The 13,456-nt window shown below is 40.8% G+C and overlaps 1 protein-coding gene across 1 annotated transcript in view; it reads left to right on the forward strand.

Moving 5' to 3' along the window:
• LOC134355506 (LHFPL tetraspan subfamily member 5 protein-like) overlaps positions 1 to 13,456 on the forward strand; it is a 126,390-nt gene that overhangs the window by 91,984 nt on the left and 20,950 nt on the right. The window contains exon 2 of the mRNA XM_063065480.1: positions 4,502 to 4,738. Coding sequence (XP_062921550.1) covers positions 4,502 to 4,738 — 237 coding nt within the window. The remainder of the gene's footprint in view (positions 1 to 4,501; positions 4,739 to 13,456) is intronic.

A 13,456-nucleotide genomic window follows, 5' to 3' on the forward strand; every position in this document is an offset into this window, starting at 1 on the left:
GCAAGTTAAAAAGTAAACAGTAAACGCTACTGGCGCTTCATACATGGTGAGACCTGAGTGGTGGCAGAGAGTTCAGTAGTCTCACGGCCTGGGGGAAGAAGCTATTTCCCATCCTAACAGTCCTTGTCCTAATGTTATGGTACTTCCTGCCTGATGGTGGGGGGTCAAAGAGATCATTGGATGGATGGGAGGGTTCATTCAAAGGCCCTTGGGTGGGTGGAAGAGAGATCCTGATGTGTGATTTAGAATCAACTCTAAGGGGATAATCTCACTTTATACCAAAAGGGTAGAAGATGGGGGGTGGGTGGGAGGTGTTAAAAAAGCTGAGGAACCTTTATCTGAATGCACACACTATTCAAGACAGGTGGATTAAAGGCAGAAAGAACAATAAATAGGTACAATGTAGAACCTATTACAGAACCATAGCTGCTAAGTGGCAATGACTAGGAAGTAAATATTCCAGGATACCCAATGTTTAGAAGAAATGGGCAAAATAGAAGAGGAAGAGGGGTAGCTCCATTTGTCAAAGAATTGGAATAAAGTTGGAGAAGAATGTTAGCTCTGGAAAGTGGTCAGAAAGTGCCTGCCTTCAGAGAAACAGACGTGGAAATCTTCCCAAAAGTAGAGGAAAATTATTGTAGAATGTATGATGAATTGAAAAAATATGTCAGCATTTATATAAAAAAATATTGGCTGAGTCACTTAAATCAAGTGTCATAGTCTCAAAATAGGGTCTGGTCACTGATGAATAGGCTTTTCTTTACCCTGGGGGTTACAGATCATTGAAGTTCTCTACCCAGAAGAGCTATGAGTATATTCAATTCAGAGACAGATAGGGTTTTAAACATTTAAAGAAACAAGCGACCTGCTGTTAGAGCAGGCAAACTGCCGAAGATCAGCTACGTATGTTCTTGTTGAATGGCCTAATACTGCTTCTATGTCTTTTATCCTTGTGTTCTGACCAGAGATTAAATAAAACAAGTTGGAAATTAACAAATAACAAAAACACAAATATAATTCCAAGATAAATTACATATTCTGTATAAGTATAGAATAATGTTAAATTAGTCCTTAAAAAGTCTGATCCTACAGTTTCCATCCATATCATTAATGAATCTAATCCACCAAGATTTACATTTATAATTACCATCACCATTAAATTTTAACAGGAGTGGCTTTATATATATTTTATGATGCTGCCAGCAATTTCACCAGAAGAAATTCTTCACTGGAAGCAATGATGTCATAGATCTCAAGAGATCAATTGATTACACATCCAGCAGTTTCATCAAATGACTTGCAAGGATATGAAATGTTCAAAATTAATCAGGTCCAGGAAGATGTCTTTCTGAAGGCTCTTATCTACATTTTACTGTCTCATATCTCTGTCACATCATTAGCTGGAGAAATAGGATTTAATTGAATCATGTAATATTTTTTGACATTTTGAATGCAGCTGCTGTCTCTGAAGCAGTTAATAAATGCTCTGGTACTCTTGTGAAAACCAGGTTGGTGTCTCTTCCTAATTACACACTGCTTTCACTCATGCCAGAGAATATTTGAATGCCTTTTCCTTCAATATTACTAATTACTTTTCTCCCATGGCAGTTAAATAAAGATAGAAAGTGGGTATATGTCAAACATAACAGTAGCTCAAAGAATACAGGATGACTCCTTAAAACGCAAATCTCTGTTGAAAAAGTTAAACCACTTTGAGTTACCACAACAAACAAATCTGTTGGTCTAATTCTTGGTGATGATAATGTGGGAAAATATTCCATGATGTGTGTGAATCAGAGAGCTTGAGATTGTGGCTCCATAATGTATGGATCCACAATTTGCTAGAGAGGCAAAATATCAGTGGTGTAGGACACCAATCTTTCAAAGGTCAGTGCAGGGAAGTTAAAGGTTTGTTTGATGGAAAACTTATCCATCAAGACTTAAAGAATTGTTGAACACACTCAGAATGTTGGAGGAACTCAGCAGATCAGGCAGCATCTATGGTGGAAAATAATCAGTTGATGTCTTAGGCCGAGACCCTTCATCAGAACAGGAGAGGAAGGGAACAGAAGCCGGAATAAGAAGGTGCAGAGAGGGAAGAAGTACAAGCTGGCAGGTGATAGGTGAGAGCAGGTGCGGGGAAAAGTGGGTGGGTGGGGGAGAGAAGCAAAGAAGCAGGAGTAATTACTGGATGTTAGAAAAATCAGTGTTCATGGAGGCTACCCAGACAGAATATGAGGTGTTGCTCTTTCAACTTCAGTAAGGCCTCATCATGACAGAAGGGGAAACCATTACTTACCCTCTTCCCCCTTCTTTCTTTTTTCCATTCCCCATTCTAGCTACTCTCTCACCTTTCTTGTCTTCTTACTTGCCCATCACCACCTCTGGTTCTCCTCCTCCTTCCCTTTCTTCCATCCCCTCTCCTATTAAATTCTTCCTTCTTCAGCCCTTTGCCTCTTCCACCTATCACGTCCCAGCTTCCTGCTTCATTTCCCCTTCCCCATCCACCCACGTTTCCTGTCACCTGGTCTCACCTATCACCTACCAGTTTGTACCCCTGTCCTTCCCTCATCTTCTGCCTCCTTCCTTTCCATCCGGCTGACGGATCTCGTCACGTAGCTGTTATTCCCCCTCTATTGATGCTGCCTGACCTGCATTGTTTACTTGTTGTTGTAAATCTAAACTGCATAGATTGGGTTTGTATTCCTAGGAGTGGAGAAGACTACGGATGACCTAAAGATGTAAACAAAATTATGAGTAAGTTACACATAAATTGCTGGAGGAAATCAACAAGGCAGGAAGGGTCCATGGAGAGAAATAAACAATCAATGTTTTACTCCTTCATCGGAACTGAAAAGGAAGGCGGGGGATAAGAAACCAGAATAAGAAGGTGGGAGGGGAGTAAGGAGTACAGGGTGGCAGGCGGTAGATGAGACCAGATGGAGGAAAGGTGGGATGAAGTAAGAAGCTGGGAGGTGATTGGTGGAAAAGGTAAAGGGCTGAAGAAGAAGGAAGCTGATAGGAGAGGGAAATGGAGTATGGGAGAAAGCGAAGGGGGAAGGTCATCTGAGAGAGGTGATAAGCAGGGGAGGATAAGAGAAGGGGTAAGAGGGGAGCCAGAACAGAGAATAGAAAAAAAGAGAGAAGGCTTAGGGGAGAAATTACCAGAAGTAAATCAATGTTTGTGCCATCTGATTGGAGGCTCTTCAGATAGAATATGAGGTGTTGCCCCTCCAGCCTGGGAGTGGCATCTTTGTGACTTCAGAGGAGGCCGTGGACCAACATGTCAGAACGGGAATGGGAAATAGAATTAAAATGGGTGGCCACCGGGAAATCTTGCCTTTTGTGACTGATGGAGCAAAGGTGCTCGATGAAGTGGCTCCCCCAGTCTACATCGGGTCTCACTGATGTAGTGGAGGCTGCACTGGATGCAGTAGATGACCCTGACAGGCTCACAGATGAAGTGTTGCCTCACCTGGAAGAACTGTTTGGAGTTCGAAATGGTGACAAGGGAGGAGGTGTAGGGGCAGGGACATGTGAACAAGGGAGTCACTGAGAGAAGAATTCCTATAGACGGCAGAGAGTGGAGTGGGAAAATATGTGTTCAGTGGTATGATCCAGTTGAAATTGGCAGAAGTTGTGGAGAACAACACGCTGGATGCAGAGGCTCGCAGAGTGGTAGGTCAGGGCAAGGGGAACCCTTTCCCCGTTATGGTGATGTGAGGATCAGGGAAGGTGGACATCTGGGAAATGGAGGAGATGCAGGTGTAGGTGTATCTAAACAAGCACTCAAGGGCTATGGAGTAGATGTTAGTGAATGGAATTAGTACACAGAGGTACTTGATGACCTGAAGGTCTTGTTTCTGTGTTTATGATTCTATCACTCTATTTGGACTGTTGCTTTGTTGAATATTTAGCAAAAGGTATCTATTTAACTATCTGGCACTATGCTTTTAAATGAAGTGATTAAAATTAATTGCCTGCAGTTGCAGTATATTGGGGCCAGTTAGCGATATCGGTTAGAGGCAAGCAGCATGAAAATTAAATTAATTCGGCAAATGAATGGGAAGTGGTTGCCTGCTCCTTTCATCTTTGGACCAATCAAATCAGAAGTACATAAAATGCTAAATGTGGAATTGAGGGAATTTATGACCCAACTTTAACTCTACCAAATGCAACACACAAAATGCTGGAGGAACTCAGTTGGTCAGGCAGCCTCTGTGGAGGGAAATGCCGTTAGTTCAGTCCTACATTACTTTTCTTAAGTATTGCTTTCATTTGTTGAAAGTGAAATTTGCAAGAATATTTTGTTTGTAAAAGTTTAATGTATACTAAAATGGTCCCATATAACCATTTAAAACAAGGATTGAAATAAATAGTATGAAACAACTTTTATTTTGTGAAATCACAGTTCAAGTTAATTGAATTTTCATGAAATCCCAATATGTTAATAACTGTTTATTGCATATTTCTGAAATAACAGAAGTTATTTTCCCTTTAGCTACTGGCCTCATAATGGGATGCATGATTTACCCTGATGGCTGGGATTCAGACGCAGTCAAACAAATGTGTGGGAACAAAACTGACAAGTACACTTTGGGAGCATGCTCTGTTCGCTGGGCCTACATCTTAGCCATCATTGGGATCCTGGATGCTCTCATCCTGTCCTTCTTGGCTTTTGTGCTTGGCAACAGGCAGGACAGCCTTCTTCCTGAAGACTTTAAGGTGGAAAATAAAGGTAAGTGATTTTGTGCATCTTGTGTTGTATTCATCTGCGTTTGAATAAAGTTTAGTTCTGTCACGGAGAGTTCTTTTGTCTTGAGATTAATGCAAAGATTCAATTGGATTGAATCTCCTGAGACAGACCATTAGCATCATAAATATACTTTATTGTATAAGATCAATGATCTTAAGACCGACTCAACAGCAGGAATGAACTTGCACTTCAGCAGCATGATAAGAGAATCAATTTGTTGTAGCCAGATATTACTAGTTCTTCACTGCAGTTTTGCCTAACCATAAAAGAGGCCCAGAGATCTGTGGTAGTTCTGACATTTACTTGCCTCTATCAATGTCTGCGTTTTGGTTCCATGCTTCCACCCAACAAATTTGTTGCTAAGGGTGCTTCAGTATTAGTGAGTCCTTCAGACTTGAGCATGTCATCAGGCCAACTTGTGTTGCTCTGAATGTTATCTAATAAAACTAAAATGCACTAAAGAACTGAGGGACCAAATGATGTAATGAGAAGCAACAATATTTTTACAGAAGAAAGTGAGTTAACTGCCAGCATTCAGCACTGCAGTAAAAGAAATGCTTTTTATATCCTTAGCCCGATAGAAAAACCTCTACTTCTCATTCTATCTCAAACATTCTCTTTATATTTAATAAACACACAATCAGAGTTTGTAAAATGATACCTTCACAATGGATCTCTGGTATAAAATTGACAGCTTTACTACCCAAGTGAAGTGCCACATTTAAACTAGTTGTTAATGTTCCTCCACGCGACCTGAGCCAAACTATGCAAGGCAAGCTAGATATGGTATGCAAATATCTTCTGCCTTCTGCTAGCATGTGCAAAACACATTCATCTAGAAAACATGGAAGAGAAATATCTCCCTAATAATTCCAGAGAACGATTCACGTTTTGGGAAGAGGAACTGGAATGATGGAGAATTTAAATGAATAATTAATCAAATTAGTTGTAAGTAGCAATTCAGTAAGTGTTCTTCTCCAGGCTTCAATGACACCTCATCACTGATGTGCACAGAAGACAACCTAGGGAAGAAGAAATAATGAAAATTTATCCAAAGGATGATTACTTTAACAGTGTGAAATATTGAGAATACAAATAAGATTAAATGGGTAGATAGATCTAACTGTGTGTAGAGAATGTTCCGGGTTTAAGAGTGAAACATAATTGGTTAGAGTTTGGTATCACTATATGTGTATCTCTGGGTTGAAGATAGGCTGTTCTTATTCATAGGGTGCTCAGGAGCTTATCGCTGTGCAATACGAATATCAATCAGATGCTGGTATGACTTCAGACAGAAATAATTCCACACTGATATGTTTATTTCGTAGCTACAGTTTATTTTGAAGCAATAGATAAATAATTGAATTTGTTTCAGCTTTGAAAGCTCAGCTAAAATCACAATTTATATTTACTCCAGAAAGGATACCTCCTGTGTCTAATAAAGTAGCCTCTGAGTGTTTGTTCGTGGCCTTCTGCTGCTCTAGCCCATCTACTTCAAGGTTTGATGTGTTGTGCATTCAGACATGCTCTTCTGCACACCACTGTTGTAATGTGTGGTTACTTGAGTTACTGTTGCCTTCCTGTCAGCTTGATCCAGTCTAGCCATTCTCTTCTGACCTCTCTCATCAAATTATTTTCACCCACAGAACTGGCGCTTACATGATTTTTTTTCTTTTTTGGTTCTTTGCACCACTCTGTATAATAACTGAGAATGGTTTGTTGTGCTTGAAAATTCTAGATCAGTGGTTTCTGCAATACTCAAACCATCCTGTTGGGCGCCAACAACCATTCCACGGTCAAAGCACTTATTCCCCATTCTGTTATTTGGTCTGAACAATAAATAAACTTTTGACCATGTCTGCATAGTTTTATGCATTGAGTTGCTGCCACCTGAATGGCTGATTATATTTACATTAACAAGCAGGTGTCCCTAATAAAGTGACCATTGAGTATATGATCTTAACAATAAACTACATGTAAAACTGTTTTAAATTATTTTAAATGATCCACTATTCTAGAATGAATGAGATTTCATTCCAGAAATAATCCGCATCAGGAAAATCAGATATGTGACGAAATGCATTCAACTGGGCTTGTTGCATTGTATGAGTATGTAGTAAAAAAAAAGTTTTGCCCTTTGACTGAAAAATATCATCTAGTACATTGTAACTTTCTTTCTCTGGAACATAATAAACTTCGAAGTTTTGTACATTATATTAATACAATCAATTTTCCACTCTGACAGATGAAATTAAAGATAATATTAAAGCCAGAAAAGAAAATTGCTCTTTAGATTAAAAAATGAAGTAATAGATTACATTGAGGCTTCGTTGGTCAAGGCCTCTAACTGTTCACTTTCTTTGCAGATATGAACTTATATAGAATGTAAAACAGTGCAGTACAGGTGCAGGCCCTTTGGTCACCATGTCTGTGCTGACCACGTTCGCAATCTAAACTAACTCCATCTTCCTGCTCATCGTCAATATCCCTTTATTCCCTGCTGGTTCACATGCCATCCAAATGCCCCCTAAACATTGCTAGTTTCTCTGCTTTTACCAGCTCTCCTAAGCAGCCCATCTGTCCTTTAGTCTCAAACTATAGTCAACTCATTGATTATAACAGAAGACCTATTCTCCACTCACATCAACTGGCGGAAGATTAAAACAAAAGTGCCTATTATTAGATTGTCAAAGCTGCAACTTTGGGGTAGATTTTAATTCTGTGCTAGTTTTTGAATCCACTCCAACAAATTATTTTGCTGCCTTGAAGTAATGGCATGCCATCAAGTTTTAAATCGCCAAACACCACAGAAATGCTATTAGATCATTCCTAACATAGATCAGGTGAGAAGACAATTCAAAGTAGCTCTCAGAGGAAGGCCTGTTTTCCAGGTTAAAAGCCTTAGGGAAGTTCTGGAAGGGTCCTACAGAAGGGGGAAGAGTCCAAACCAGCAGTGCTACGACATCATGGCACGCGGACAAGGAATTTAGCCCCTTTCTCATCCTCCTTCCTTGCAACTGTTGACCTTCTTCAGTGTGACAATACTCTGGCCTACTCAAACCAGTTCAGTTGCCTACTGACACAACAGAGCAATGCACAGGTGTTTAGGATCAAGGAGCAAATTTATTTGCTATATACATTCACATGTATTAGGAACTTGCTGTGGTGTGAGTAATGTATTTAATATTTCAGTAATATTTAAGTAATATACATAAATATATTGTTTAAGCATTCTTTGTTGTTAAAATAATTCATTACAGGTTATATGTAAAAGTATGTGAATGCCACCATCATGTCACCACATCATCTGTATAACAACAAACTTTACATGCATCTCTCGGGTTCCCTTGTTTCTCTTGCACTCTTTCTTCGCATTAGAAAACATAACAGTGTGTTGGTCAGGGTACAACATGCAATAACATTCAAAAATTATTAAGAATAAAGAACATAGAAAAACATATTTTAAAAACTAATAAAGTTAGAGAATACTTTACTTCTCTGTCGCCAAACAATTGATACTAGGGCGTACAATCATCACAGCGATATTTGATTCTGCGCTTCGCGCTCCCTGGAGTACAAATTGATAGTAAATGGTAAAAATTTAAATTATAAATCATAAATAGAAAATAGAAAAGGGAAAGCAAGGTAGTGCAAAAAAAAAACAAGAGATTAAAGGACAGATATGGAAAAAAATGTGTATAAATAAATACCGGCATGTATTTACAATATAAGCAGCATTATAAAAAGTGGTTTAAAGTGTCTACTGTGCAGTGAAAGGAGTAATAGATAAGGGGGGTGAGAGGGCTAACTAGAACAGTTGATCAGATTAACTGCCTGGTGGGGGAAAGAAACTTATAAGATGGCATGAAGTTTTTTTGTTTTAATATCCCTACAAAGCTTTCCAGAAGGCAGCTTTTGGAAAAGAGAGTTTGCATGCTGAAGGAGTAGTGTCTGCAATCATTTTTCCTACCTGCTTCTTTGTCCTGGGCAATACCAGCGATGGCGATGGCAGATTCCACCAAGACCTTTTCTGCTGACCTGATAGTTCTCTGTAGTTTTTGTATATTGTGAGAGAATGCTGCTCCTAACCAGACAGAAGAGGCTGATGTGAGGATGCTCTCAATGATGGCAGTGTAGAATTGCATCCGTATGTTCTGGGGAAGACTGAAATTTACCATCTGCTGCAAGAAGCACTTCCTCTGCCAAGCCTATTTGTTAAGGAAAGAGACAGGGTTCTCCCCTCTGGGGTCTGGTGAAATAATGATGTACATGAATCTGAATTTGAAACGATGCCAATCGTAGAGTTGTTGAGAATAAGTGAGCGGAGGTCAATTGCTCGCTGCAGATTAAAGTCAGAGATGCAGGTGAAGGATGCAAAGTGGATTAGTAACCTGCAAGCTTTTAAGAATGGACTATCCATATTCCCTTCACGTAGGGAGAGACTTTGGGCCAGGCACAGCCTGTGTGTTGCAGTCAGACACGTCATTGTTGCCATATGGCTGCAAAAGGTCAAGTAACTTAGGTTTATTACCGGTACAAAACAGCTTAATCCACTCTATTACTGATGCACCACTCCAATTCACATGACTCCCAACTAATTTAAGACACTTCCTCCATGGCTATTCCATGCAGCAGAGCAGGAGTGAACAACGCCTAGGCTTCCAGCAGTTTAAACCATAGGCCTTTGATTGCTTATGCTGTCTGAAAGCCTTTCCAAGGATTCTAATATCTGATAATATGGAAACTTGATAAAATAAAGTATAAAATAATCTATCATCAAAGATCTCCGCCGTCTGGACAATGCCATTTTCTTACAGCTCCCACCAAGCAGGAGATACAGAACACTTAAGTTCCATACCACCAGCTTCAGGAACAGCTACTCCCCTTCAGCCATCCAGTTTGTGAACCAACCCGCACAGCACTAATCACTACCCCAATATAGCAACACCAGGGCCACCTTGCACTACAATGAACTTTTCATTTTTTAAAATTTGCCTTTTCCTGTATAACTTGTTTTTCTTATGAATGTTGTGTATCTGATGCTATTGTCTGTAATGCTGCTGAAAATGTTTCTCATTGCACTTGTGCATCCGGTTGCTTGTGTCGATGACAGCAAACTTAGCTCTGATTTTAAAATGAAGTGTACAAAAGGGAGAGCATGCATATGATGAGATCATTTCGTTAAAACCATAAATTCACTTAAAGCAATGAAGTATAAATTAAAACAGTACATTTAATTAAAGTAATATTTTCAATGATGGATTTGGTGGAGTCCAGGACCAGGACAGGAGGTCAGATGTGCAACATCAAGCCTCCCGTGTGATCCATCCTTTTAAGTGGTAGGAAGTCTGGAACACCTGATGTGCAAACAGTTCCTTGGAAGCAGTTTTCCTCTCGTGAATTGTCTGTCCTTGGTGCAATGCAGTCCATTAACTAAATGGGACCTCCTTCAAAACAGTAATTCATAAGAGATTTTGATGAATTAAACTTCTTTCTCATATAACGTCAAAATTCTACGAGAATTTAACGGGAAAGGAAAAATAAGCAACATTTCAGAAGGTTTTGTGGATTTCCTTTTGTATTGGGAAAGAGTATCAACTCCTAAGTGAAGGTTACAGAGTTCCATCCATTTCAAACTCACATCTTTTCCTTGTGAAATGCATTTTTAAGTGAAGACACAGTATGGCAAAATGAATTCACTAGCTGTGCAAAGGAATCCTGAATTCTTAATAGATAAACCACAGAACAGAAATACAGTCAATATTCTTTTAACATAAGGAGATTGATGTTGTGATTGGGAATGAAGTCACCAGAAGCTAGTGGATGTAGAAGTCTTTATACAGCCAAACAAGCAGGAATCATACTGGAGACACTCTTGAAAGAAGAGGCCTCCCTGACCCAATATTACATGATATTTTTATCTGCTAAAAATCAGAGGTAACAGCAGGATAATTCTTTTGTTACAGTGTATCCATAATGCTTCCTTTGAATTATGTATAGTTTTCATACACCTTGATCTTCACCACAAGACATCTAGACACCTAAAAATGAATGTTAATCTCCACTGATTCTTGGTTGCATTCATGCATATGCAGATGTCGCAGGTCAGTAGGTGCTTCATAGTATGCAATCAACCCCAGTCTGCATTTTAAACCCAATCCACATACAGATCTGAAGATTGGTTGCTGTTGAAATTAATATTTGCTCCACACCATAATTCCAGAATACACCTTCTTGGCCCTACTGGACAAAAATAATTTTGATCCAGGAAAGGCCAAACTATAAGGGGGGGCGGAATCTAATCAAGTAGGGCAGCAAAAATGCCCCGTACTTCGGACCCCTTTCCCCAGTTACCTATCGTATCCCTATTTGCATCTACATCCCTAATGGCTACCTACAAGTCTCAGCAAAGCTTGTTCCAGAAATTTGACTGTCTTTAAAATGCAGCTTTGTCATTTGTATGTCCGTTGCCTCCTTCCCTGGGGGCCAATTGCAGGTTAATCACATTCTTTATCTTCACCCTTTCATTCTCTGATAGCTAAAACTGAGCCGTAGCTACCAGTGGTTACTCTCTGGTTAGGGGTACCATCAAGGTAAGTGTATCAGGCTCACAAGCAACAGTTCACACTCCATGCTCCATGCCATGACAAAGGATTATCAGAATGTTCATACCCCTTCATCGTTGAAGGACGGGTTGGAGTGGTCTCTATTTGAATGGCTGCATGAACCTCACCCCGGCGGCACACCCTCCCAGAATGGCTATTCATAGTCATAGTCATACTTTATTGATCTCGGGGGAAATTGGTTTCCGTTACAGTTGCACCATAAATAATAAATAGTAATAAAACCATAAATAGTTAAATAGTAATATGTAAATTATGCAAGGAAATAAGTCCAGGACCAGCCTATTGGCTCAGGGTGTCTGACCCTCCAAGGGAGGAGTTGTAAAGTTTGATGGCCACAGGCAGGAATGACTTCCTATGACGCTCTGTGTTGCATCTCGGTGGAATGAGTCTCTGGCTGAAAGTACCCCTGTGCCCAACCAGTACATTATGTAGTGGATGGGAGACATTATCCAAGATGGCATGCAACTTGGACAGCATCCTCTTTTCAGACACCACCGTCAGAGAGTCCAGTTCCATCCCCACAACATCACCGGCCTTACGAATGAGTTTGTTGATTCTGTTGGTGTCTGCTACTCTCAGCCTGCTGCCCCGGCACACAACAGCAAACATGACAGCACTGGCCACCACAGACTCGTAGAATATCCTTAGCATCATCCAGCAGATGTTAAAGGACTTCAGTCTCCTCAGGAAATAGAGACGGCTCTGACCCTTCTTGTAGACAGCCTCAGTGTTCTTTGACCAGTCCAGTTTATTGTCAATTCGTATCCCCAGGTATTTGTATTCCTCCACCATGACCCCCTGGATGGAAACAGGGGTCACTGATACCTTAGCTCTCCTCAGGTCTACCACCAGCTCCTTAGTCTTTTTCACATTAAGCTGCAGATAATTCTGCTCACACCATGTGACAAAGTTTCATACCGTAGCCCTGTACTCAGCCTCATCTCCCTTGCTGATGCATCCAACTATGGCAGACTCATCAGAAAGCTTCTGAAGATGACAAGACTCTGTGCAGTAGTTGAAGTCCAAGGTGTAAATGGTGAAGAGAAAGGGAGACAAGACAGTCCCCTGTGGAGCCCCAGTGCTGCTGATCACTGTGTCGGACACACAGTGTTGCAAGCACACGTACTGTGGTCTGCCAGTCAGGTAATCAAGAATCCATGACACCAGGGAAGCATCCACCAGCATCGCTGTCAACTTCTCCTCCAGCAGAGCAGGGCGGATGGTGTTGAATGCACAGGAGAAGTCAAAAAACATGACCCTCACAGTGCTCGCTGGCTTGTCCAGGTGGGCGTAGACAAGGTTCAGCAGGTCACTGGCCCAACCACTGAAAGGGCCCAGCTTATTTGTATTCACTCCCCATTCAGGCTGGAGTGACTGCCTTCAGATGCTGTGTGTAATTTCTTCTCTTTCTCAGTCTGTCATACCATTGAAGATATGAAACCTGATGTCTCTGCTGTAACTCGAATCCTTTCCTATTTATTTTCCCCAATATTTTTTCCATTCTGAGCTATGCAACTAATCATCTACCTTCAGCAACTAGCCTTCATTACAGGGTACAGTTACTTTAGCATGCTGTTCATGGCCACTCTCTCTCTCAGCATCTTCTGCTTTTGCATTTGCTGTGGGTCAGGTGTGGTCAGAACTGATGCAGCAGGCTGGCGTTCAACAGTTCTCTGCCATGACCCTGTAATGGGGTACAACTGATCTCTCGCTCTACCTGCGAGGGTGACAAGCAGAGTCAATGGTTGAACCTGAGTCCAGTGTTTCCACTGGCTGCCTCACCACGACTGTACGCAGGTGTCATTAGTCCGGAGAACCACCTGTGGTCCTATCCACCTGGAAGCAAAATCTGACTTTTCAGGCGTCTCCCTTGCCATGACTTGGTCACCTGGGAGAGGACTATTTTCTCTCCCTTGGGCTCTCTCTGATCTGAGATATTTTGTTGCTGCTTTGTTTGATCCCTCAACGTGTTATCCTGGTTGCAGTGGACCATCACATTTCCATGTAATTTTACGAAACTGGCATTTGTAGTTTCTATTTCTGTTGTTTCTTGTTCTCCTGCTGCCCTCCATTT

Source organism: Mobula hypostoma, chromosome 13 (assembly GCF_963921235.1).
Source record: "Mobula hypostoma chromosome 13, sMobHyp1.1, whole genome shotgun sequence".
Classification (NCBI taxonomy): domain Eukaryota; kingdom Metazoa; phylum Chordata; class Chondrichthyes; order Myliobatiformes; family Myliobatidae; genus Mobula; species Mobula hypostoma.